Source organism: Dermacentor silvarum, chromosome 3 (genome assembly GCF_013339745.2).
Source record: "Dermacentor silvarum isolate Dsil-2018 chromosome 3, BIME_Dsil_1.4, whole genome shotgun sequence".
Taxonomy (NCBI): Eukaryota; Metazoa; Arthropoda; class Arachnida; order Ixodida; family Ixodidae; genus Dermacentor; species Dermacentor silvarum.
In genome coordinates, this window is record NC_051156.1 from 156441602 (window position 1) to 156466212 (window position 24611).

General features: G+C 48.2%; 1 protein-coding gene across 1 annotated transcript in view; it reads left to right on the forward strand.

Annotated features, from left to right (window-relative positions):
* Positions 1 to 1863: 1863 nt before the first annotated feature.
* Positions 1864 to 24611, forward strand: part of LOC119444075 (ATP-binding cassette sub-family A member 7-like) — a 29529-nt gene continuing 6781 nt past the window's right edge. The window contains exons 1-9 of the mRNA XM_049664801.1: positions 1864 to 2057; positions 6451 to 6503; positions 8138 to 8406; positions 10194 to 10381; positions 13459 to 13619; positions 17082 to 17378; positions 17995 to 18120; positions 19340 to 19618; positions 21495 to 21792. Of these exons, the coding sequence (XP_049520758.1) occupies positions 1864 to 2057; positions 6451 to 6503; positions 8138 to 8406; positions 10194 to 10381; positions 13459 to 13619; positions 17082 to 17378; positions 17995 to 18120; positions 19340 to 19618; positions 21495 to 21792 (1865 nt within the window). The remainder of the gene's footprint in view (positions 2058 to 6450; positions 6504 to 8137; positions 8407 to 10193; positions 10382 to 13458; positions 13620 to 17081; positions 17379 to 17994; positions 18121 to 19339; positions 19619 to 21494; positions 21793 to 24611) is intronic.

Sequence of the window (24611 nt, forward strand, 5' to 3'; positions counted from 1 at the left end):
TATTGAATTACTTATGGGCTCCTAGAGTACACTTCTCCAATCACAGAAGACGTGACACACTCTGACATCACGCCTTCATGTGCAAAAAAAAATCGTTACCAGCATCGGTACCCTGTGACGTTAGAGATTCCGTTAACGTTGTGTGAAGCTCAATGTCTATTAATAAAACCAGATTCCTCTAATCGCATTCCAAAATGAACAAAATATTTTCCTCGTAACTTATATAGACTTTTCGTGCATTGAAAAGAATCACATTCGCATATACTGACTAAAGCGATGTCACAAGCGATGTCATCGTAACCTCCATATTTTTAAAGCTAAAATAAAAAAACACAGCTTCTTGTTATTTTTTATCATTGTTGAATGTCTTACTCCTGAATAAAGAGCTCATTTCCGGTGCCACCATCAACAAGACAGTGTGCACTGGCGTAATTTCCCTTGAATTGTTTGTTTATTGTGCGCGGTGTTCTTTTTCATTTTGCCAGCAGTTTCCGGCGTTTCTCTTCCCTTATTATTATTCACATGTCGTACTTCCGAAATGTTGTCGTAGCAACACTTGTTCTCGTAGTAATAGTGGCAAGTATTGACAAAGACCTCTTACGCTACAAGTATTTGTAAGAGCAAGTTCCGCCAAACCTAATCTTAAACATATCATTAGCGAGGGCAGTTGGCCAGGGGTGAAGATCGCGTACGGATGAAAAGCTTTGTAAAATCTGCCCCAGCAGTTGGCGTAGAAGCACTGTAATCGTTATGCCAACAACTGATTGAAAGTAGCAGTTGCACTGACGAACAAAAGCCTGCTTTGTCAAAACCTTGGCTCCGAGCTGAGGAGTCCCGTGTTCATCCATTGTTAAGCAATTTGTCTTCGTCTTCCCGTGAGCCATGGCCCGCACTGAAAAAAGCTCTCTAGATAGAACTATTTCTGAGAGTAAATTGTTGCCAATCGTGACGCTGCACACATTATTAACGAATTGAATTGAACTCTGGGGTTTTACGTGCCAAACCCACGATTTGATTATGAGGCACGCTGTAGTGCATAAAGCGTCTGTAACTACTTTACTAATGAATTCAATTGTCAAAGTAACGAATGCTTTCCTACTTGATTATACTTTATCTTCTTTTTTCTTTGTGGATTTTCCTAAACTTTATCAGTGCTCACGACGCTGATAGAAAAAAAAAGATTCTCATACACAGAATTTACAAGTGAGAATCACTTTTTCTCATATTCGCTTGAATAATGAGCTACACCCAAATAACCCGCAAGGATAAAACGATAGTGCGAAGCAGGAGCTAAAAACAACATACCACTCCTATCACGTATTTTTGCGAATGACTAGGCACTCCTTTGTCTGCCGGGATAATGAGGCAAACTGACAAAACATTCGCCATGTCTCAATACATTTTTCCCCTTGCGAGCCTTACTTTTTTATATGTCTCCTTAGTTTTTGGCAATCGTCTGCACCGCCCTTTATTGCCTATCTGGTCAGGGTAATCCATCTCTCTTGATGCCGTCAGCCCAAAAGGAATGTGTTTAACAGACAGTTCGGACGAATTCACGTGCATTGATTTGTATGGCAGCGACGTAGACGCGAGCTTTTACGAAAAAGTACGTACTGATTACGCGCCTCTTATATACAAAAGCGTAAAGCAGAAGTAATTGCAACAACACCGTCCAAGAGGCTTACTGACGTCGTGAGTGCCACAAAAGTGTCAAGATGTGTACTAACGACAACGGCAATACTCTGCGATTTTTTTTTTTATGTTGATGCTACACTACTGGTGTACGATGCATTGGCGATACCAGGTCCGGGCTACCAGCTCATCATTAGCAAGAGCCAGGCGCCGTTTAACTTGGTGGAAGTGATGAAGATAATCAAGAACACTGCACCCGCAGCCGAAGTGAAGGCCGTGCGCCCCGACGAAGTGGACATCGACCTAAATGTAGTCGGCACCGAGGGCTTGGACGTCATGTTCGCACAACTCGAGCGCGCATCCCGCCTGTTCGGCATTGACACCATCTCAGTTGCGGCCACCACCTTGGAAGAGCTGTTCGTCAGGTGCGCTGCAGTTAAATGCGTCTTCTCAAAATGCAGCCGTACGGTAGCTACAGGATTATCGCAGGCGTTGCTTAATCACGGATGACTCTGTAGTATTGCATCTGCCGTCACTTTCGGGTGCACATCAGAGCTGTCGCTGGAAAATTATATCCGCAACATACGCATGCAAGCCTGCTCTAGGCCACGTTCTCGGCCGCGATTCACTAAGCAATCAGCTTGGCGTGCAGATTAAAGCGTATGATGTATCGCGCTTCAGTACTGTACGACAACTTAGAGGTACACAACTAAACCATATCAGCGCAAGTACCTCAAAGTACAAAAAGACGAAAGAAAGATGAGAGAAAAAGATGGCAAAGGGACTCATCTTTTTTTTCTCAGGTCAACAACTGCTTTGCTTGGCAGCGTTTATGCAAATCACTCTCCATCGCCCTCTATAAGGAGTGAAGTAAAGGGGTGCGTAAGGTACAATGAGCGATGTAAAAAAAGATTCCCATCCACCTAAGCGCAGCACAAAACTAGGAAAACCCATACAGGCTTTCTTACACAGGAAGTAAAATTTGTTCTAGTACCGGCCATAATGGGCGCTGGATGGCCTGGCTTTCCCGGGGCGTTCGTTCTGCCATCTGTGCTAGCCAGGGGAATAGCAGATGGAAGAGCGAGGGCAAATCTAATCGACAACTCGAACCCCATGCGCTTTCGAAGCACATGGTAAAACAACCCTCCTTATGACTCTTGATCCACCTGGCGGGTTTCCGAACAAGTAATTTGCTACATTGAGGATCGACGAAACGTTCAAAAGAGGGCTATCGGCTGTGATCGTGAAAGGGCAAAGAAGGGGTTATGCCGCATAACCCTAATTCGAAATGTTCCGACTTCCCTCAATATCATTTCTGCATCCTTTATTTTCCTACCCCGTTGGGGGTGAATGAGCTATGTTAACGCTTCCAAGAAAAGCATTTATTGCCCTCACGAATACATTTGCCTATGTAACTTTGACTGGTTCGACCCCTGTTAATTACTTAACGCTAAAACCTTCCCCCCAACCTCCGTCAATACTAGCCATGTAGCTCAACTCCAAACACCCCAACACAATCTCTACTACTAACGGTGGGCATCTCTTTCTTTCGCAGTTCGTCCCACGCACAAAGCACGCCCGTAAAACTGTTGTGCTAAGTCACGTTGCGTGAACTAGCCTTCTCAGCGAACATTTGGTGAAATTGTTTAGGATCAGTTGCCACGTGTCATGGTACACAAAACTATACGTACTTGCATAATTAAGCTATCGAGAGCTCTCTTACTCAAGCCCAAATCAATTCTCGTATTTCGTTCTTGTCGTCGAAACATGCTCAAATACGTAGATTAAGTAATCAAAGATATATCTTCGAAACTAGCCTACATTGACTTCTAAACTTGTCGGTCTGTGGTTAGCTAATCATATGTTTTAAAAAATGTCACACTTTCGCCCTAAGGGCGAAGCAATGAATGCGATAGCAACACAGCAATGTCATACGAAGTAAGGTGAGCGGCTTTGGTAGCAATATGAATTGGAGTAAACATGAGCTGATTAAGTAAGCAGGTGTGCTGCGGCGTAAGTAGACCGACATGAAGAGAGACTCGATGACCACGAGAAGACGCGTGTTAAACGGTGGTGTTGATGAGAAGCGCTTCCCGTGGGCAGCGCGTGCGAAGGGACACACCTGTAGCGCTGCACTGCCGATCCGGGCAGCATTGCATGTGTAGCGTGCGTTGGAAAATGTGGCCCGACTATTACTAACTGTGGTGTGAGCGCGCACAAACAAACATGAATAGATCACACTGAATGACTGCAGACAACGAATGTCAAAACGCTGGCAGCAAGCGGCATATACGCCGCAGCGGGCGAAGGTACGTGCGGTCTATCGCTGCAACAGAAACTGAGCGGCGATTGCACAGCGCATAAAGGTCAGAGCCGTGTGGAGATAAGAGACGGTGCGAGCGAGCGACGAGCGCGGTTGTTGGCAGAGTAGAAATGCGCTCCCCCCCCCCCCCCCCCCCGCTCCCTCCGGCGCTCGCTTCCCGTTTCCTTGCTTGCGCGTGGAAGATTGAGTGCGTTCGCTCTCCGTGACAGCGTGCTTCCCCGCACGCTTCCGCTCGGGCATATGGCTAATATCAGTAACAGGCATCAGGAAATAAGCTTTTGCCATTCCACTCACAATAATCACAGCAGATGAAGCGTTTTTCCGTACAGAAACACTGAAGTTCTTGAACAGCTTTGGGGATTTACATTCTAAACTTCTTGAACAAAGTCCGGAAGCCTCGTACTTCTTTCGGCGTCTAATAAATAACTCACGTTTGGCATTGCTCATCACTTTTACATGAACATGATTTCCCGCCCGCATTAAAGTAGTAACGAATAAAGATTCGCTTTAAAGCGTACCTTTAAAATGATAACACTCAATACAGCAGGAGTGTAACAATACTTTTTTAACTACATCCTCGCCAATATTTATTAATATCCCACAATTGTCGACGCACAAAGTTTCAGCGTCCTTGTAGCAGCACGGGGCACTCCGTAGCGAGCAGGGCAGCAAATTGCACTACCTGTAAGTCGCCTTGCACGCCCGTGCGTACTGTGACGGATGCCGGAGCGATTCGCCGCCGCAGGGTAGCGGACACGCGTTGCGGTCAACGCTCGCCTGAAATTATCAATTTGTTTCGGAATCTGTATCTTCAAAATGATTTCAACGCGTAAAAAAGCAGTGACCTGTAAAGAAGTGTTTTAAATCGCAGTTGTTGCGAATACTGTAAGTCTAATGAAACGAAGCCGGATACCGTAACTTAGAGGGCACAACTTGTCCAGCAAAACCAGAAAGGGGGCAGCGAAAATCTTGAAGCTGAAGGCACCGCTTTGTAAAGAGCAGGTAGATAAGAACACTAAAACAGTCTTTACATAGCTTCTGTCTCCCTTTTCTCTTTTAAATCTGATGGAAGCCCGCCGGCAAAGAAATCTACATATTGCACTGTTTCGGCACAAGATCAATAAGGTGCATTTTAAGCCATGTTTGTCCTAACTGAGAAAGACGAGTAACCAGCAGCCCTCAGTCTAAACTCTTCGCGTGGCACGCAAGGTTAACGCCTACAGCAGAGCATTTCGTGCTTGTTTGTCGATGTCGGAAATGTTTTATTGCGATAGCAATTATATGGACACTCCAAAGCAGATCTCTGCCGTCGCCGTCGCCGTGAGGTTCCGTATGACGTCAACGGCGATGAAATCGTCGCCGTGCTCCGGACGCTGTATGTGCGAGTGAAAGGGCGCGAGGGACGCGCGCTTTCACGGGGAGCGAACGCACGTCGGAGAGCAAACGCACGTTTTGCGCCGTGCTCCCTGAAGGGCTGCAGAATTAAGCGTCTCTTTCCTCGCTTCCACATATAGAGGGCAAACGCAACTTTTTTCCGTCACGCGAAAGGCTGTGGGAGGGAAGGGAGGCGACGTTTAGCTGCAGCACCAAACACGCATTTATATAAAAGCGCCGCGCGCGTTCGATGCGAACGCAGGAAAACGCCGATGAAGTCGACAACAGTTCTGCGCATTGCTGGTGCTGCTGCATGTTCAAGTTTATACAGCTGATACAACTACTATCCTTACTCCGTATAGCTCTCTACTAATTTGCTATCGCAATTGGTGCTTCGCCTTTCGGGTGAAACTGCGACAAATTTTTTCCGGGCTTTGCCGCTTAATGTAAAGGTCTGGCGCTGTTGCGACCACTACCTTGGTACCAATTTCTCGAGTGAAAAATAATTACAGTGCTACTAAACGACTACCCCCATAAGCTTGGCTGATGTGCGTGAAATTCCAATCGAATACATGTTGCCTGCGTGCCCAGAAATGCTTAAATCAAATTTATTAATTCTACGAACTGATGCGCACAATTGCAGTGCACATATCTTGGGCCATGCAACGCTAACTCAAACAAAAGCCGACAGAGTTTTTGAGGTGTCTTCGCTTAATTAACTTGTAGTGTCCAGGCTATAATCCGCAACAAATGGTTGCATCGGGTGAAAGCATTCATCGCGCGGGTCGCGCTCAGGTTATTTCTTTAGAAATTACCTTACAGACCCCGCTCCGGACATTGAGTCAGGGAGTTATTAATAAACATAAACAAGATTACTGCAAGCAAGGCAAAACACCCTAAAGCGTTTTGTAACAACTGTAAAACAAAATGAGGTATAGGTGGCATTTAAAGTTCAACGTCATAATTAGTTAACAAGGTGTGGAAAGGACTACGACAATGTATATGTTGAAATGAGTGCAACACCGCAAAGTAATTAGTCTGGTGAGCCAACATGCGCTGGACTTACTCGCTTTGTTCAAAAGAGCCAGCGCTGCTTTCGTTTCTTTCTGAATCTCTTTCAGAATCAACCTCAGTGAGCTGTCTGAACAGGAGAGGGGTGCATGGATGGACAAAGGTAAGAGTTATTTTTTCTTTTATTTTGGGCATTCAATTCAAGGATGTCTTATGCGCACGTGAAGTATCAAAGTCAAGTTGTTCAGAAAGCTGAAAAAAAAAGACTTATCTTGTAGGCAGACCGATCACTCACACTTACTAGCCATATATCACCTCGTAAAAGACATGTCGAACTGCTCGTATGAAATTAACTCATTGCTGCTACCGTGCTAGGCTTCCCAGTGACGTCTATAAATCTACATAGCATGGTGACACAGTGCAAATGAGAATCCCACTCTGCTCACGGGAGCAGCGTAGAAACATTAACTATTGGCTCGGGTGGCTGGGAATTTAGACGAATACCAATTGCAAGAACAATGTAGCTGTATTGATATTTTGTTACATGCAAACAATCCAAACTGGTCAAAACTATCATGGAACCGTCCAGCACGGCGCTTGTATTATGATACTGCTGCTTTTGGACGAACTCAGCCCGCAGGCATGCAGGTAGGCCATTCAACCAGTCAGGCCAAACAACCTGGCCAGCCAGGCTGGCTAGTCACTCAGTCAGGCCATTTAGTAACAGGGTGGGTCAGTCAATCAGACCAGGCAGGCCAGCGAATAACTAATTGTGTTTTGCACTGGTCTATCTGGGGCAATACTACTTGCTCCGCACCGGTGAATCCACATTTTGCGGATCGGTCTGGAGAGGATTTGCGGTTTCCACTGGTCGTTTCGGATCAACTCGCTCTGCGCCTGATCGCTTTCTCTTGCTCCGCTGCTGAAGCACAGATTTGGGCGGAAATAAGATGAGTAGCAAACGTCTCTTCCACTTGCTGTGGGATGGTGACTTTGGTTGGCGTGGTAACGCACAGAGCGGAAGTCGGTTTGTGTGACGTGGGCGCACAGACTTCCAGTATGATCTACCCCGCAGCATTTTGCTCTCCTCTGGCAAATAACTATTGCTAGAATCCGAGCACTCGCTGCAAGGTTTCGAAACCTGCTCCAGATCGACCAGGGAAAAAACACCAGAAATCAGGTCGGCCAACAGTCGCGTCAGTCAGCTCGACAGGGAGGTTAGATACGTCAGTCAGTCAGTCACTCGATTAGTCGACCAGTCGGTAGATCATTCGGTCAGTGGCAGTCAGTTAGTCAGTCGGTCAGGCGGTCGTTCAGTCAATCGGTAAGTTGAGCAGTCGGTCAGTCAGTAATTTGGTCAGTCGGTCAGTCTAGCAGCCGGTCAGTTAGTCGGTCACTCGAGCAGCCAGCGGTCAGTCAGTTGTTCCGTCAGTCAGTCATTTGGTCCGTCAGTGAATCGGTCCGTCGAGCAATCGGCCAGTCGGTCAGTCAGTCAGTCATTGGTTGAGTCGGTCATTCGAGTAGTCTGTCAGTCGGTCGGTCAATTGGTCAATCGGGCAGCCGGTCAGTCGATCATTCGTTCTGTAACTCTATTAGAACTTCGAATATTCATTTTTAGTGCAGCTTTTTGAGCACTATGGCATTCCAACAATACAAGCAAGTGGACATCAAAACGACAAAAGGGGAGTGATCCCATCACAGCTATCAGTGTAAGGAGAAGTTCATCTTTTTGATTTAGTTGCCGCATAAAAGGCGCAGATAAGGCCACTGCCACACCCTGTCGGTCTCGCTTTTCAGACGAAGACGTCACCACGGCCAGCTCGATGGTGTACATGCAGCGCGAGTTTACTCGTACGCTGCTGGCGCTGCTTTCCAAGCGCGCCTTGTGCCTGTCGCGAAGCTGGGCCACGCTGGTGCTTATGTGGGCCGCGCCTTTCGCCGTCTTCTGGGTACTGCTGCTCTTCGAGAAGTCCGCCTTGCACGGAGTCACACCGTTGCTCACCGACCGCGTCCTAGTGCCTATGACGCTGGCCGGCGCGGAACTCGAAGCAGTCGACGCTCCCGAGGTGAGTGACAGAACGCGAGTGATATTGGACAAAAAAGCTGATGCTTGAAACATAAAGTTAAATGATGATGAAGTATAAAGGTGCGAATGAAAAATAGCTTTCCTGGTTGTCTAGATTGTCAAGGATTAGCTTGATTGTCATGCTTACTGCTGCTCCAATGACACACACAAACGCCAGTCAGAAGCGCAGCGGCTCCAGCGCAGTGTCAGACGGCGACTGCACAGCGAGCGCGCGCCGGCGCCAGTGCGTCTACCACGGCTACGACGTCACTCCTCTGGAATGCGCAGACCGGCGGCGGTGAGTCGCGCGCGGCGGCGGCGGAGTGCGCGAGAGGTGCCGGCTCCGGTGGCTCCGGTGCGCAAGCCGTGTGACATCACTGATCCTTGCGCATGCGCAGCACGGCTCTTGATGTGCCGCGCGAAACGGGCTTGGCTAGGCCAGTGTAGCTAACGCTACAAAAAATATTGTGAAGCTGATCGATGGCGGTCGTTGAAGCAAGCGGGCCTCGAAAGCGCGTAGTCGAAGAGTGTTGCGCACTTGAATCAGGCTAACATATATCGCTCACTGATTCATAGAGGCCACTGGTGGACATCTCTACCCTCTTCGTGACGCAGAATAGTCATATGGCGCCTAAATTTTCTATCGTAGCTTAATGTCACCTGCCAGCTTCGGCTCCGTTGCATTTATTTGGTACTCATTCAGCGACATGCTAATAAGCGACCGGTTATGCGTCGTGCGGACTGTGCGACCATCCGTTCACATTATCATCATCCTTCTGAAGTAGGGAATTACTGGCTACAAAAAAAAAAAAAAAACAGCTGACGCCGTCCCATTTTTCACCGACTAAAATCACCTCTCTTCTGCGTGCCGACTTGATTTTATTACTTTTTATCCGGCGTTAATGATCTAATACAACCATTTTTCCGTACGCGCGCTTTGTCGCTGGCCTTCCAGTTCATTTTTTTAGCACCTGAGCACAAATTAAAGAAGACGAATCGAATGACAATTTCATCAACCTTATTCTCCGTCTTCACTGGAGAAAGCTGACTTGAGTATACTCATTGGCGTAAATTCAAACAGGGGCACGTCAAAAACCATTTGAATGCGTTGTTTCGTTTCAAGGTATACGGCTGCCTTTATGGCTTGATTCAGGCTTGGAGACGTGTAGTCACGACCTAAAGTATGACTGCGAAAAAAAAAATAGAAAAACGCCTGAAATACCGTCTACAGTACCGTCTACGTGCGCGTGTAGGACCAGTAGGATGTATTGAAGCAATTTCACGTTAAGAAACTACCCATCGCATTGGGTCAGCGGCTCTGGCGTTGCGCTTCTAAATACGAGGCCGTGGGTTCGATTCACATCCAATTCCGCCGATTCACATCCAATTGAACAACGTTCGTGTGTCTTGCTTTGGGAGAACGTTAAGGAATCTGAGTTGGCTCATTAGTAAACCGAAGGCCTCCCCCCTTACGGCGTCCCTCATAATTCATTCTAGAATGGCGGGACGTCAAATCCCGACATGTTTAGAATAAACGTTAACTTTTTTTGTTGCTGATGCGGTAATTCCTAAAGTATTGCTCCCGCGGCTGTATTTATACATTAGCGGCTGCACCATGCATAAAAACCGGCTACAGCACGATTGTGGATCGCGCTGCCGTGTAATAATGTTGTAAAATGTGTTTTATCTATTTGAGGTTTGGCTCTCAAATGTGTGTTGAATGACGACATGCGTTCGATGTGCATCTTGCATGGGCTCGTTTTCACGCACACACGCGCTTTCGGGCAGGCGTTCGTGCAGTTCGGTCCTGACCAGATGATACCGGCGGCCGCGTATCGTGGCCTCACCGAGCAGCTCGGCGTCAAGGTCACGACCTTCCTCGATGCCCAGGAGCGTCTGCTGTTCCTGGCCAGCCAGGACTTCGTCGCCTACTCCCAACAGCTGCTCGTCGGGGCAGTCTTTGCCGAGAACGGCACGTGCGTGCGATTCCGCTCGTTTCACGCTCTATACTTGTCGCGTGAAGCAATCCAATGAATACGACTCCTCGATCCGTGTATAAAGACTGTCGGGATTCTGTGAAGAAAAAAAAATGAGAAACGGGACTGCAGGAAACGTTTCGGAGATCTCCAGTGCCAACAGTAAAATGCTTCGAAACTCTTGAAAAACGCTAGACGGCTCAACCGCAACCTGCATAAGCACCCAGCTCTCATACAGTGGCAAACGCGCGCTGTGTAGGGAGCCTACATGCAAGCGCTGCGCTTGCATGTAGGCTCCCTAACGCTGTGCGACGCGCAGAGCCATGCATTTGCGAGCGGGAAATGCAGTACACGTCAGATTAGCTACAGCATTTTCTACAAAAAAAAAATTGCCGCGTATCTGCGTGCTTCGCTGCAAATGTCGTCGAAAGACGATAGTCTTCTGCCGGCCGTACTACATGAGTGCTGGTCTGATCCGCGGCCACCCGTGATGCTGTTCTAGTACCATTTCCGTCCTGGCATGATAAATGCAATGGAGGTTTGTTTGAACAGATTTCATTTTACCGCATTATTTCATCAAGCGGCCATTTATGTTTTGCCCTGCCTCAGACAGCGCTTCCTTTATGTTGAATCGGCCGCATCTGGCTGGCATTGATAAAATTGAGGAGGCGCTGCGTGAGACATGGACGCCATCTGGCAATACATCGGGAAACATGAGCTTGTGCAGAGGGTTTCCTTCCTTCATGGCAGCGGGCGCTCGTCGGCGCGTAGTCGGGGAACGTCCTTCGTCGGCGCGCATAGCATGGCATTTTCAGCGCCGCTTAAGAAACTAGGGTCTTTAGAGTTACGTATCTATATGTATTTTCTATTAAAGGAACACACCTCCTAATACTTACCTAGTGATGTTGCGCCTCAGATATGCGTAATATTTACTTTGTGATCGATAACGTTCACAAGTATGAACAGCCGTACCAGTTTAAGTAGTGTGGGCGGTCAGCAAGTGGTCCAACTTTGGCCGAGTGGCTGAATCGGGTGACAGACAGACAAACAGACAGACAGACAGACAGACAGACCAAATTTTCAGCGTTTAAGTTCCCCAAGGAAGACTATCGTCTTTTACAAAACGTGGGCAGCTTGCACTAGTGGTGCTAGGCTACAGTAAACAGCGGAGCTGGCGATCGACCTAGCTTTTCTTCCAGGTTTTACTAGGCTTGGCTAAGTTTTGCTAGGAAATTCTAAGTCCTACTAGGCACGGTATTCCGAATCGGCTCACCGCCGACGCGCAGATTCTCGCTTGGCTCCGCGACGCGCTTCAAGATGAGTGGATGATAAGTGGTTCTTGAGGGAAAGGGAAAGGTTGGCGCTATCTTCTGCAGCCCTTGAGGGAGCACGGCTCAGCGCCAAAGAGTGGCTTCTTCTTTTCTCATTTTCTCTTTCCCTCTCCCGAGCATTGCGCGCGCCGCGCGCATGCTCTCATTCCCTCTCCCTTACGTCCCATGTCAAGGCAACATGGACACAGCACGGAGAGGCGAAGCACACGCCGTTCCGCGAGGTGGTTGCCAGGCAACCCAGGTGACTCATCGCTCAGCGATGTTTTGCGGCTCGCGGCACAACTTACGGCCGGCTTAAACAGCTCCGCTGTTAAAACAGGAACTTGCGAATGAACTCTACCGCCAGTTGGTCAAAGGGTGGAGGGTCAAGTATGGTGGTTCAGCCAGCGTGATTGGTTGATACACGTATTTTTGAGAGCAGCTTTAGGCACTCGTTCCTGCTGCGAGCGTCGGCGTCCTAGGCGTAACCGAGCGAACGAGCACAGCGAAAAATGAAACAGCGAACTCGGAGCGCAGAGGGGGTGAAAGACAGCGATAGCGAAGAGAGCGCGAGCGGAAAGCGGTGGAGGAGGGTATGGCGAAAGCGTCAGAAGAAAAGCGTAGTACCGCACAAGACGGGCTATGCAGCAACGATGGCTACGAGATGGCGCCAGAGTAGCGCGCGTCATCTGCATGGAAACAAAGCGCTGCATGAGAGGAGGTCTCTCTGTGGCGGCTGCTGGGAATCGCGCCACCCACGCGCTGCCTCTCTCGACCTCCCGATTAGCGAGGTGGTCGCGCCACACTTCGGTCAATTTGCAACATGCCAAATGAGGCACATTGTCCGCGCCAGCCAGCATATCGCGAAATAAAAACCCGTATATAGCTGCGTTCAGAATTCTCAATAGTAATCGTCGGTGAATTTTTTTTATTCGTCTTTCCGGCTTTAAAATGGACTCGTGGCATTGCTCTTTGACCATTTTCAGCATAACGTTGTGTTTCAAATTTAACAATTTGCAGTGTTTTACGTGTGCGCCGAATGCAATGGTCTTCGTGTGCTTAAAAAATTATAATTTCGTGGACTTTATACAAAAATAAAAGCGTGTTAAGTAAGGCCGCAAGAACGTCTGAAGCTACAACCACGAATACTAGGCCCTAACCATCATTTCCACAGTAGCGTAACAATTGCAGAATCACAGTTTACTATAGTAATTTCCGTACATTTGCAGGAAACTTGCGAGTCCTACACCTGAAATGACCCCCTGCACGGAGTTAGCATGTAGCCTTGTTACGTTTTTTTTCTCGCGCGCATTTGCATTATCAGCATGAGAAGCCTGCTAGTATAGCACGTACGTGCAGCTTAAAACGAACGCCGGTGGAGTGTGGCGCGATCAAGGAAGATTAAAACAAAATGCCTCCTTGGGCGCGATGCACGCATACGCTCTAAATGTAAATGTAGGTAGCAAATTGAACATTTTACAATTAGCGCAGTGCTATATTATTATTTTGTATGGACACATCGGATAATGGAAAGTGCACTAAATACCGAAGTAATATATATATATATATATATATATATATATATATATCCACTCATTAGAACAAGTGTCAGTAATGCCAGCGTTCGGTAATTTTTCTTTGGCGAAAACTGTACCACTGAGGACATCGTGAACTCTGTAATGGGGCTTTGTCATATCTGATATCTGTATCGCACATCTGCGTCAGTACGTGTGACGGACGGTATATGGGCGCTTGGCGGGTTTGCAGCGTGGAGGCCTGGTTCAACCAGTACCTGCGCGGCGGCAAGGCCATCGCCATGAGCATGGTGCACACGGCCCTGCTGCGCAACTTGACCGAAAGCAGCAAGGATGTGACGCCGGGATTCGTGCCCGCCGCGCTCATCTCCTCGTCAGAGTCCGTGGTCGAAGGTATGGCGCTCATCACCTTCTCTCGTGATCGCGGCTTGCCTTCGTATTCTTCAAAAATGCGCAGTTAACGACGGAACGAGCCTCAGAAGACTGATAAGAACGCTCGCAACAGGGTCATTGAAGCGAAACGTCACATTTTTTTTCTTCCTGGTGGCAAAATTCAACATAGACCACCTGGTCAACTTTGTGTATAATAAAGCAACGAACATCGGTGATTGTTAAATCACTCGTGTGACAGCTGAACAAGTTATATGTCAGTAACGGCTGGCTGACTCATGTCTCCAAGCATTCTAATATAAAAATGTGATGTTTTTGTCATCGATCTCGGGGGCGTGCGGGTGTTAGGAGAGATGGAGAAGGAAGACGGATGGCGACACAGCAAACAGATTCTTTAACAGCACGCAAACTCGAGACTGAAACTAAAAAAAAAATCAAGCACACTAAATCACACTGCGGGAACAATACTAACAAAGATACAAACTAAAGCCTAATATACTAAACAAGTTCTAATTCACGCCTACGCTTGTCTGTGGCGGCTTATCCTTCAAAGTCAGGCAACCCTGTCCTATCGCTGAGACGCACGCCTGAAACGCCAGAAACGCCACTCTTTAGAGTCACCTTGCTGCACCCGTCGTTGAACTGGTGTTCCGGCTTGTCGGCTCTTTTTCCCCAGCGGTTGGTGCTCTCGTTGATGATGTAGTCGCCTTGTAGTCGTCACGTCGTCTCTTTTATCGGTGGTGAGCTCGTCGGTACTTCGTCGGTGATGAGCTCGTCAGTAATTCTTCAGTGACGGCGCTCGGAGTTGCTTAGGCCCACCTGGATAGGCCTAGCGTCGGGATGCGTCGCAACTTCTTCATGAGTGCCGACGTGGCGTCCCGTGGAGAATCGAACGTGCCGGTCTGCCGCAGAAGGGGGATCCTCTCTGGGGTGCCTGGTCCTGCCCTGAGAGGCTTCAGCCAGTCCAGGAACCTCGCTCGAACTTGCCGAGGTCGACGGCCACACCTTGGACGGCCAACGTCACGGACTCAGCCAGACCCCCAAGTCTCCTGTCGCCAGAGCGTAGCTGGCGATGCGACCTTCCTGGCCCGGAGCCACGTCAATAATCCACCGACAGCGCCGTTCATCCCTCGATTACGCCTCGGCTCACGCGCCTCGAGAGCTCGTGCCGTTCCGAACACTGTGCTTCACGTGCTCTTCTCCTTTTTCGCGCCGCAGGCGGCCTCTTACATATGACAAAAAATATACGCCAACTGTCACTAACACACAATTTTCGTAACTTTGTAGCCACTGTCACGCGAGTGATTAAATAATCTTGGTGTAAGTGTCACTTTATTTTCTTCCTTTTCAAAGTTGACCAGATAGTTATTGTAAGAGAGACTACAAATATATATTTGTGACGTTTCGTGGGCAATAAACCGGTTGCGATCCTGTGGACGTCCTTGGCAGTCTTTTACGCTGGGCCCGTCTTTAACTGCGCAGTTTTCATGAATGCAACAGTATCAACAGGTCCAGCTGTCCACAGTTTTGACACCTTTCTATTCACACGGCGCGCCTTGACTCGATTAAAAAAAAAAACCAAGCGCATTTCCACTGCTGTGAAGGTGGATTACTAGCGAAGCAGTTTAGCACACGACATACAGAGCTGACACACAATTTAGACCAAAAGTACGAGCACATTTTATTTTTCTTGAGCGATGACCGTGCCCATACTAAAAAAGACACACCCACACACGCTTTTATTTTGATCGGTGGTCTTGATCAGCGGCATACATTCGCGTGCAAGACAACCGCCACTTCAGCCAGCCGGCGGAAACTAGACACGCCCGACGGGACCGCCACCCCGGGCAAGCGGACGGAAACTAGGCACGCAAGCGCTTGGAACGACGACAAAGAGGGCGGTGCGAGCGTATACATATGGCCGACGTGGGCCTCACAGCGGCAAATCTTTGAGAAACCCTCATTATCTACCTGAAAGTCTACTGATATTGAAAATGGTGTCTATTGATAACTAATCTACTGAAAGTGTATATCCAAGTGATAAAAACATATAAGCTTTTCAATAAAAGGAAGCGATTTTGCACCAGATTCGGGAGCTGAGTTTTTGCACACGCACACTTGTTCACGGACGCGAGAAATCCACGGAACCCTAGCCATAAACAGCTTCGCTGTAAAAATTCAGCGACGATTACGATACTCCCTAATGGGAAATTTCAGCGCAGCTCTACACTTGTTTTCATTTCGCGATATCTCGTGCGGCACGTTGCAAACTGGAGCTAAGTGTGGTGCGACTGCCTCGCTAATCGGGAGACCGCGAGAAGCAGCGCGTGGGTGACGCGCGGGCGCCATTCACAGCAGCAACCACCGCAGACAGACCTCCCAGACGACGCGCGCTACTCTCCCGCCAACTCGAAACGATCGTCGTCGCCGCACTGCGCGTATTTCGTGGCACTACGCTTTTTTCCTCACGCTTTCACCATACTCTCCTCTCCGCTTTCCGCTTCAAGGTTCCGCTGCGCCCTGCTCGTCCGCTTTCCTCCTCGCGCTCTCTTCGCTATTGCCGCATTTCATTCCCCGCTGCGCTCGTTGCCTCGGTCACACAGATGCTCGCCGCAGAAACGGGCGCCTAAGAGCTGCGCTATAAATAGGGGGGGGGGGGGGGTGATCGTGCGTCTTTCCATCTCCACCTTTAGCCAGGCCGTGGCTGCGCCTGCATATTCGTGCGGAGGAGCGCATACCCTGCCGATTTAGGCGTATCCTCGATGTGATATGCGGCTTGCGCAAACGTTGAGTGAGCCACGATATCTGGTCGCTTATTCGAAAACAGAAGTATTATTTTTGGCAGAAGTATTTTATTGGTCGAAATCATGTGTTTCATTTTGTTTTATTTTTTCTTTATTTTCGCCATAAGTGAGACATGCCATTTAGGGAAGTCCCAAATGCAGTAGCAGGAGAAACTACTGCAGCTTAAGGCAGAAGAAAAACTATTTATTGGTCCTAACGCGAGTAAGAAACAGGTCCTTCATCAAATTAAGAGAGTACTTAAATGCCTTAAGTCTTCTCTTTAACGGTAAAATAATACAAGAAACAAAGCTCTCTATATCCTAGTGATAGACTACTATTTGTGCATTTAGTCAAATATGCTGTATATGCTGACACTACGACTCTTATATTTCTCGGAAATGCAATCGCAGGAATAGGTTTTGCTCTAGGTGACAAGGTAAAACGCTTGTCAAGGCCGGACAAAATCTAGCAGTCTAGCGCAACGTTTGCGAAGCCAAGTACACACTTTTCCGCTCTGCGTGAAAAGTGTGTAAACACAACATGATTACAAATTAATATCATCCTCAGTAGGTGGACTGGATAGGCTTGGGGAACTAGAATTGGAAAGTGCACATTATTTATAATGTTGACGAGGTCGCCGACCTATGCTACTGCCCACTCGTCCCCTATACGCACGTATAGGCACCTTGGCCAGCTTCGAGCGCGTGGTGTCGGCGCTGTCCTCAGCCAGCGCGATCACGACTGCCGCGCGAGCCCTGTTCCTCCCTCTGGCCGCGGGTCTTCTGGTGGCCGCGTTCGCCCTGTTTCCGACGGCCGAGCGCGTGAGCCGCGCCAAGGACATCCAGATGATGACCGGCATGTCCGGGCGCACTTTCTGGATCGCCAACTACATATTCGACCTGCAGACATACCTGATCTTGTGGGCGCTCATGGGAGTCCTCCACGCCTTCTACCACGCGGTCACCATTGAGACGTCGAGTGAGTATCGGCACGGAAGTCTATAGGCGGGCTTTTCACCTTGCTTCCTGCACGCCGATACTTGGATACTTTGCATGTGACAATTTTCACCGCCTTTCATTGACACAAAGCCTTTGATTTACTATATAATGCGATAATATATTACTTCTATATATATATATATATTCATAGAGCAGATACTCGTTGAAAATAAATATTTTTATTGGAAACTGCCCAGATTCACTAGCGCAGTGTGCGCCCGCCGAAAACCTCGCAATTTATCTGCGTGTACTGTTGACTTCTTTGATTATCGAAGAAGCAATCATTTTGACAATGCTGCCGCAGATGCGTTCCGGCCATCAAAATATCACTAACAAGGTTGAAAACTCTCCAAAAAGGTGAAGTTCTCTTTGGGATGACTAAAATGTTGCTATATTTTACGACTGTTTCGCGTAATTAACAACACAGCGTGAAGGCATTAAATATGCATGCTTACTATACTTATCGCGTACGTCTTTGGAATTCTTTATAGCGAATTTTTTGTAAATCTTCGCAAAGCTTTATTGCTACATTCTGGCGGATTTTGTCTGTGCTTTTAACGGAATCATTTAAGAAAAACTGTCAACGTTTGTCGCAGTGGCGCTGGTTGTGGCCGTTCTGGCGTTCTCCGTCGTCGCGCTGCCCATCGCCTACATGGTGTCGCTCTTTGCCAGCACACAGCCCGGCGCTTTTTCTTTGATTGCGCTGAGCTTTACGATTATTGGTGAGTGATCTCATGTTCTTTGGATTCATACAAAGTGCCACTTTTGCTGTTGTTTTTGTTATCCTCCGCACGCCAGCACGACTGACATACTCGAGCAACGTCACTTTCCATAACAGTGAAGTGAAACGTAGACTAATGGGCGGGCACCCTGAGTTACCTGTCTGCGCCGGGAATCAGACTGCAAATGAGCGAGCGCTTGCCCACTTACAACACCCTTGTACACGCCTACACGAAGGAATCTCAATCTGCGGTGTAAGTAATCAGAAAATTCTTCCCGTGTTATCTGATCAGCGCTGGCGATAAGAATGACGAGGTCGAGACAAACCATCGTGGTTGGAGCAATTCGCAAACAGCCAATTTCTGCACGCGCTCACACGCCTAGTCCCGAAGGAAGTTGGTGTACAAAACAGTTCACGACGGAAGCAGCCTTACAAACATATCACTGGAAATGCTAGAATATAAGGGGTAAAAGGAAACATGAGTTTGCTACATTCGTCCACCTTCAGCTGGTAAGCTTTCACACTATTAAGATGGCATGGCACACAGAACGAATAAATGAAAGGCATACTTACACTGCCTCGGCAGCTCTGGTCAAATTGTTGTGTCGCCTACCGGCTCACTGCTCACCGCCGTAATGGCCGAAATACCGGCTGCCTGAGAAAGCAACAAGTGATAAAAAGGTCGATTAGAAGGCGCTCAATGGCGGGCATTGTCACTTACCAAATAGGGTGGCGCCAATGGGTATGGTGCTGTAAGCGATCTATAGCAGTTCTTTAACCGCTTCACTATTCACAAAGCTTTTCGTTCGTAAGTCCCGCTTGCCTATGGCCAGCCGCCTTCGCTAATGGTATGTCCAACACCATTGTGCAGGTATCATTGGCTGATACCTGCTTCTAAGAACAGTTTTAGCGTCAGAACATTTTCGTGAATCCGGCCCCTGGTTGTTTGAAATTACATCGCAGTGTGTACGGTGTCTCCCTGTCTACGGCCTACGGGCTGCAGACAGTAGAATTAGTTGGACCATCGACCGTCCGTGCATTGGCCACGGAAGTCCATAGGCATATTAGTATAAACAGGAAAAATATTTTTTTCTATAACAGAGTATGCGTCCAATGAGTTGCAGGCAAAAGGTATGCCTGTATAACGCAGCTGCGTTGAAGGCTTTAAGGTGGCATGCTGCAGCAGACGCGTCAATAGCAGGCTGGTTATCCACCGGCAGGCACGGCGCTGATGTGGAACGGGCTTATCCGGTCGGCGGAGCGGCGCCACAGCGGCGAAGACCTGGTCAAGCACGGCACGCACGAGTACGTGATGGCACTGGTGCCGGCGTTCGCGTTGCCGCGTGCCCTGACCAAGGCGCTGGAGTTGGACGCAGAGAACCAGGACTGCCTGAACCGGCGCAACACGCTGCTCGCTGGCAGTAGCCTGCTGTGGCACATGTGCAGCCGTGACCCCACCTACCGCTTCCTGGGAACCGGCATCTACTATTGCTGCCACAGTGGGTCCTCGGGCTGCGCTTGATGTAGCCCGCCACGCAGTGTCTAATTCGATGAAAAAAAAAAAAGGTCAAACACAGCGTACACGAAGAATAATACGACGGGACGAAGACGTAAATAACGATAGGAAATTTTGTAAAGCAAAATTACAATTGTATAAGCTCCGGCATAAAACTTCAGGTGACATAGCTCCAGCCTCTTCCCATGTGGTCTTCGACCTTGCGTGCGTTGTTTATACTTTCAATCGTGTAACAACTGGCGCAGCTTTCAATCCTGTCCGCCACGTGCACGTGTTTACTTGCCCTCGTACATTTTATGAACTCTCAACTTTGCAGGAAAGATTGGCAAAGACGAACACCCTAAAGCACGTTTGCAATCGCAGATTTCAAGCAGAGCGTTTGCCAGACTTGTTCCTCGCGCAGAGCGAAAGCGGAAAATAACAAGGCCAGCGCTGTTTCTCGAGTTTGTCCTGTTCTTCCGATCCTTGCTTCACTTTCCAGAACCACACAAACTTTACCACTTTAATGCCCTCCTGCAGCAAATTTCAATGGTTGCGTTCTTAACTGACGATTTACTACATATTGCGAACGTGGGTTCGCTTATACTTAATCGATTGGTGGTCAATCAAAAAAAATGTTGCCGAACAGAAAAATTATTACTTTCGGGTGGCGTTCATGCTCGTTACCTTTTGGTTGTAATCGTATTTCTGCAGACCTAAACAGCCACACCAGCGTACATGGGAATGTGGCAATACCAGAGAAACACTGAGTTCACTAACTGCGGAGGCTGGTAATCAGGCGAACACTGCCCAAGAACCACAATAACCAGCTTAACACATGATGCAGCTAATGACGCCCTGAATAATTTAGCACATCGCATTTTAAACTTTGAAGGCACTGAAGAATTTTCGAGCAATCTAGGTCAAATGTCTCCTTGGGTGACAAGGCATGGATTTGCAGAGCCGCCAAGCAACAACTGTTGAATACTTTAAGTAAAGAGTTCATGAATAACACATTTTATCATTCAAATCTAATAAATATCGCCTTTTACCTTTTGGTTGTAACGCTGTTTCGTTTATTGCTTTGCATAGCGGTTTTCGAGGATCACCAGTGATTGATTTTGAGTTATCTAGATCTCTTCCGTTAACATGAACTTCCTATAATACGAAGATTTTCACAGCCCCACATATTGTCGTATGAGGAGTCTACTGTGTGACGCTCCTAAATCCATACCGGACTTAAAGCACACTGCTTTACGGAGTGAAATCTGCAGCCTATCTTTTCACCTTAATTAAGTGTTATTCTACTTTCTGCTCATTGCTATTCTCAGTGCATCCGGCGACGTCAATACGTATATACCCCGCAAGCTCCTCATGTTTCCATCATTTTAATTTCCTTATTTGTCAGCAGCACGGGAAGGCAACAGTCGGGCTACCGACACTGTACACGTTCCAACTGACGTCATAATTCAAAGAAACCATCAGTCGTCTCAGCCGCATTTTCCCCCTCATGGTCCTCTTATATATTTTCCCTAATTGGGGCATACGTGCTACAAATAAATCAATATCGATAATTACTTAGACGAAATTCAGGATAAGTAAATTTGCACAAGTCATGCAATGCTCTCGCTGATATCATGTGGTATATTTCAGCAGCAGAATGTGTGCCACGAGAAGATAAATGCCGTCGAGGACGGCAGATGATTAAATGCTGTATTGAGATTAGAAAGTATGCAGGATTAAGACGGGAACGACTCACGCGCGGTGAGCGTTTCAGGAAGACCGCTGGGATGAACGGGCTTCCTGCATTTTGTTAGCCTTACGTAGGCCGATGAGAGGATGACGAAGATTTCCATCTCTTCCCTGCTTTGCATTGAAAGTGGAGCTGGCCAACCACACGGACTGGAAGCCCCTAAGCCCGTTCGGCTTGCACAGCAGCGGCATCCTGCCCGAACTGCTCTTCATGCTGGTGGAGGGCGTGATGCTGTTCGTGCTGCTCGACCGGCTGGACTCCGGCCGCTTCCTTTGGTCACCGCAACCACCCGCTCCCGCAGGACAAGGCGCCGAGGCCACCGCTGCCGACGAACAGGTGCGCGAAGAGCGGAAGCTCGTCGACGCGGAAGTCGCCAAAGGAAAGTTCACAGACGTCGTCATGGCCGCCAGGGGTCTTGAGAAGAAGTGAGTGAATGCGCACGGGTTGATGCTACCAGCGAGAAAAGAGCCAAGTATCAATAGTCACGCGTTGCAGGGCCTGCTCTTATCTGATTGATTTTCTGGTCGATTGATTTATGGGCTGATTTAATGTCCCAAGCGACGCGGGGTCTATGCGAGCAGAGGCCGGGAAGGAGTTATCTCGATTATAGCGAACAGCTCGGTTTACTTAGCGCCCACAAAAGCCTTAAGAAACTTGGGAGTTTTCGTAATGATATTTTGCAGATAATTTGATTATTCAGAAGGCTAATTTGTTCTCTTCATTTATCGATGCAAATTGTAATAACAATGCTAGTTGTTTAGCAATATAGTTTGCTTTTCTGCACCACCATGGCTGCCAGTGAAACCTTTTAAGTACCCGCCGTTCCCGAATGCTCCGAGCTGAATGAGCAAAATTGAATATTTTCTTGGATGCGGATGTTTATTCAAATGTTGACTCCAGTATGGCCACAGTGCAAGAGCTAAGAAACAAAAAAATACGTTGCATAAGCAGACCACTTTACACGCGGGCACACGCACCTGACAGGCTGTGAAGAGCTGCTTTATAGATTAGGGGATGCAAGAGGTTTGCGTTCTCCTTGGGTCCCAGCATAACCGAATGACGACTATGTGTTTTAGGGTGCGCATGCCGCCTGTGCACCTAATCTAATTACTTTCTATTAAAGCTTAGTCCATATCGGTCTGACTACTCATTTCTCCGCTAGGGTAAGAATTTCAATGCTAATGACCTTGAAAATTTTTACAGCAAGCGTTATCTCGCACTGAACAAGGATTTATCGTGCAACTTGTCCACTCTGCAGCCCCAGCGAACTTGTCCATTCTAAGTGAATAGACAGCAGTGCCGGGAAGGCTTCTCTTGAAAAAGCGTGGTATGCACGTCGGCCATGCCTCCGCCCTTCCCGAAAAAGCTGCACCAAAGCTTTCACCAAAGCTAACGGGGCGTATCCCAGTTGTTGAGCAACCATCTCAGTGTTTTCACTCCTAGTTGTTCAGCAACAGTTGTTCAGCAACCGAAGCTTACAGGACGACGATCCCAAATCGTCAAACGTCAAAGCCGGAGAAGGCTTACAGCACATACTTTTGGTTTGATGAGGCCCAGGAAATATATCTGCCTGACATGTTCAAATCGTTACTTCGCACCACCCCTCACCACCCTCCCCTAAATGCACGGTGCCTTCATACATGCATATGCGCAAGCGCTGGCATTTGCGTGCGTATAGAGGCTTCCTACTTCAGTGTGTGAATGAGCGCCACTGCCATGATTATGCACCATGACAGGCAGAATGGCCTCGTTGATCTCTTTGCGATATGTACCACCCACTACTTGACGAGCACAAAGCTCCTCAGCAGGGCAGGAATTCCACTACAAGGAAGCGCCTCAAGGCGAAGGGGGGGCATGGTTACGAATGATAATTTGGAGAAGAGAGATACTTGGAAGGGGAGATTTGCTGGCATATGTATACATGTTCCCTGTGAGGGACGCTTGCCGCTACGTTCCTGACTTGTCACTACGCGTGCCAACGGCGTGGAGTTCATTGTTATGCCATCCACACCGGAGAGCTGTACGCAATCTCTTAGGACTACTTCGTGACTACCAGGCCTCCGTTATGCCAACCCCCTCTGTGCAGCGAATACATCCGACTCACGATGCATTTGAATGGCTCGTACAACGCTCCGAACTGCATGGCATTGAAGCCCGCTTGAGACAAGAGGTAGAGGTAGCTTGCCGAATACGAACCTCTGTCCCCCACTAGGGCGAGCGGAAGCCAGGAAAGGACGCGCATCATTACTGCTCCTGTTGTATAGTGGGGCCGCAAGGCCGCGCACACGCAATACTTCTGTAAAAACAAAAGAATTCCATAGCCCACGCAACGCTAATGGAAGCTGCAGCAGTTAAAGCTGAATGCACACGAAGGACCAAATTCCACGGACGAGAATGACGTCACTGAGCCGCGACAAATTTCACCGCCAGCAGCTTATCTGCTTTCTGCTTGTGTGCGAAGTTATTGGACGGGGCCGTGATTCGCGTGATGCTCGTCCGTGGAATTTGGTCCGTCGTGTCAATCCAGCTTGAGTGACCAGAACTTTGGACGCAATCAGCCACACTCGCAGCAAGAAGGTCCCAGCGCCTCCGAGCACTGCGAAGTGCGGGGCTCCGAAGACCCCAGGGAACATATGAGTATTCCGAGCACTGGACTTCGGCTATATCCACATGTAACGCGCGCCGCCACAGGCGGCTTGCAGGCTGATGAGTCCTCCGAGGTTCACATTTATTAAACTTCCTGAGACGATTATCGCTTGGTTGGGCAGTCGCGAAAGAAGCAGACAGCAATGGCAGCCGGCAGTAGCGCATACTCAGAACAAGTTGTCGCGAAGTTGCACCCTATATATATATATATATATTGAATACTCAAAAGACCAGACCAATAAGATAGTTGACATTGCATTATGCGGTGTGTAGCAGAAGCGGGGCACGGAAGGCGAGAGAAAAGAGAACGATACAACGTTCAACGGATGTTTTATTGGTACAAGATATGAATGCAAGATCCAACAGATGTTTGTTGCCGGTTGTCAATTTCTATATATAGCATCATGCAACAAAAAGCATGAAAGGGGAAAAAGACGCAATGCAGATTACCTTCTAGGAATGCATCAGTAACTAGCAGGTACCAAGAATGAAACAGGATTTTTTTTACAGGCAGTCAACTCGGCATAGAAATAGCATGATCTTCATCTAGGGTAGCACTCATGTTTCTCGGTATACCGGTCGATTACAGATGGTTCGC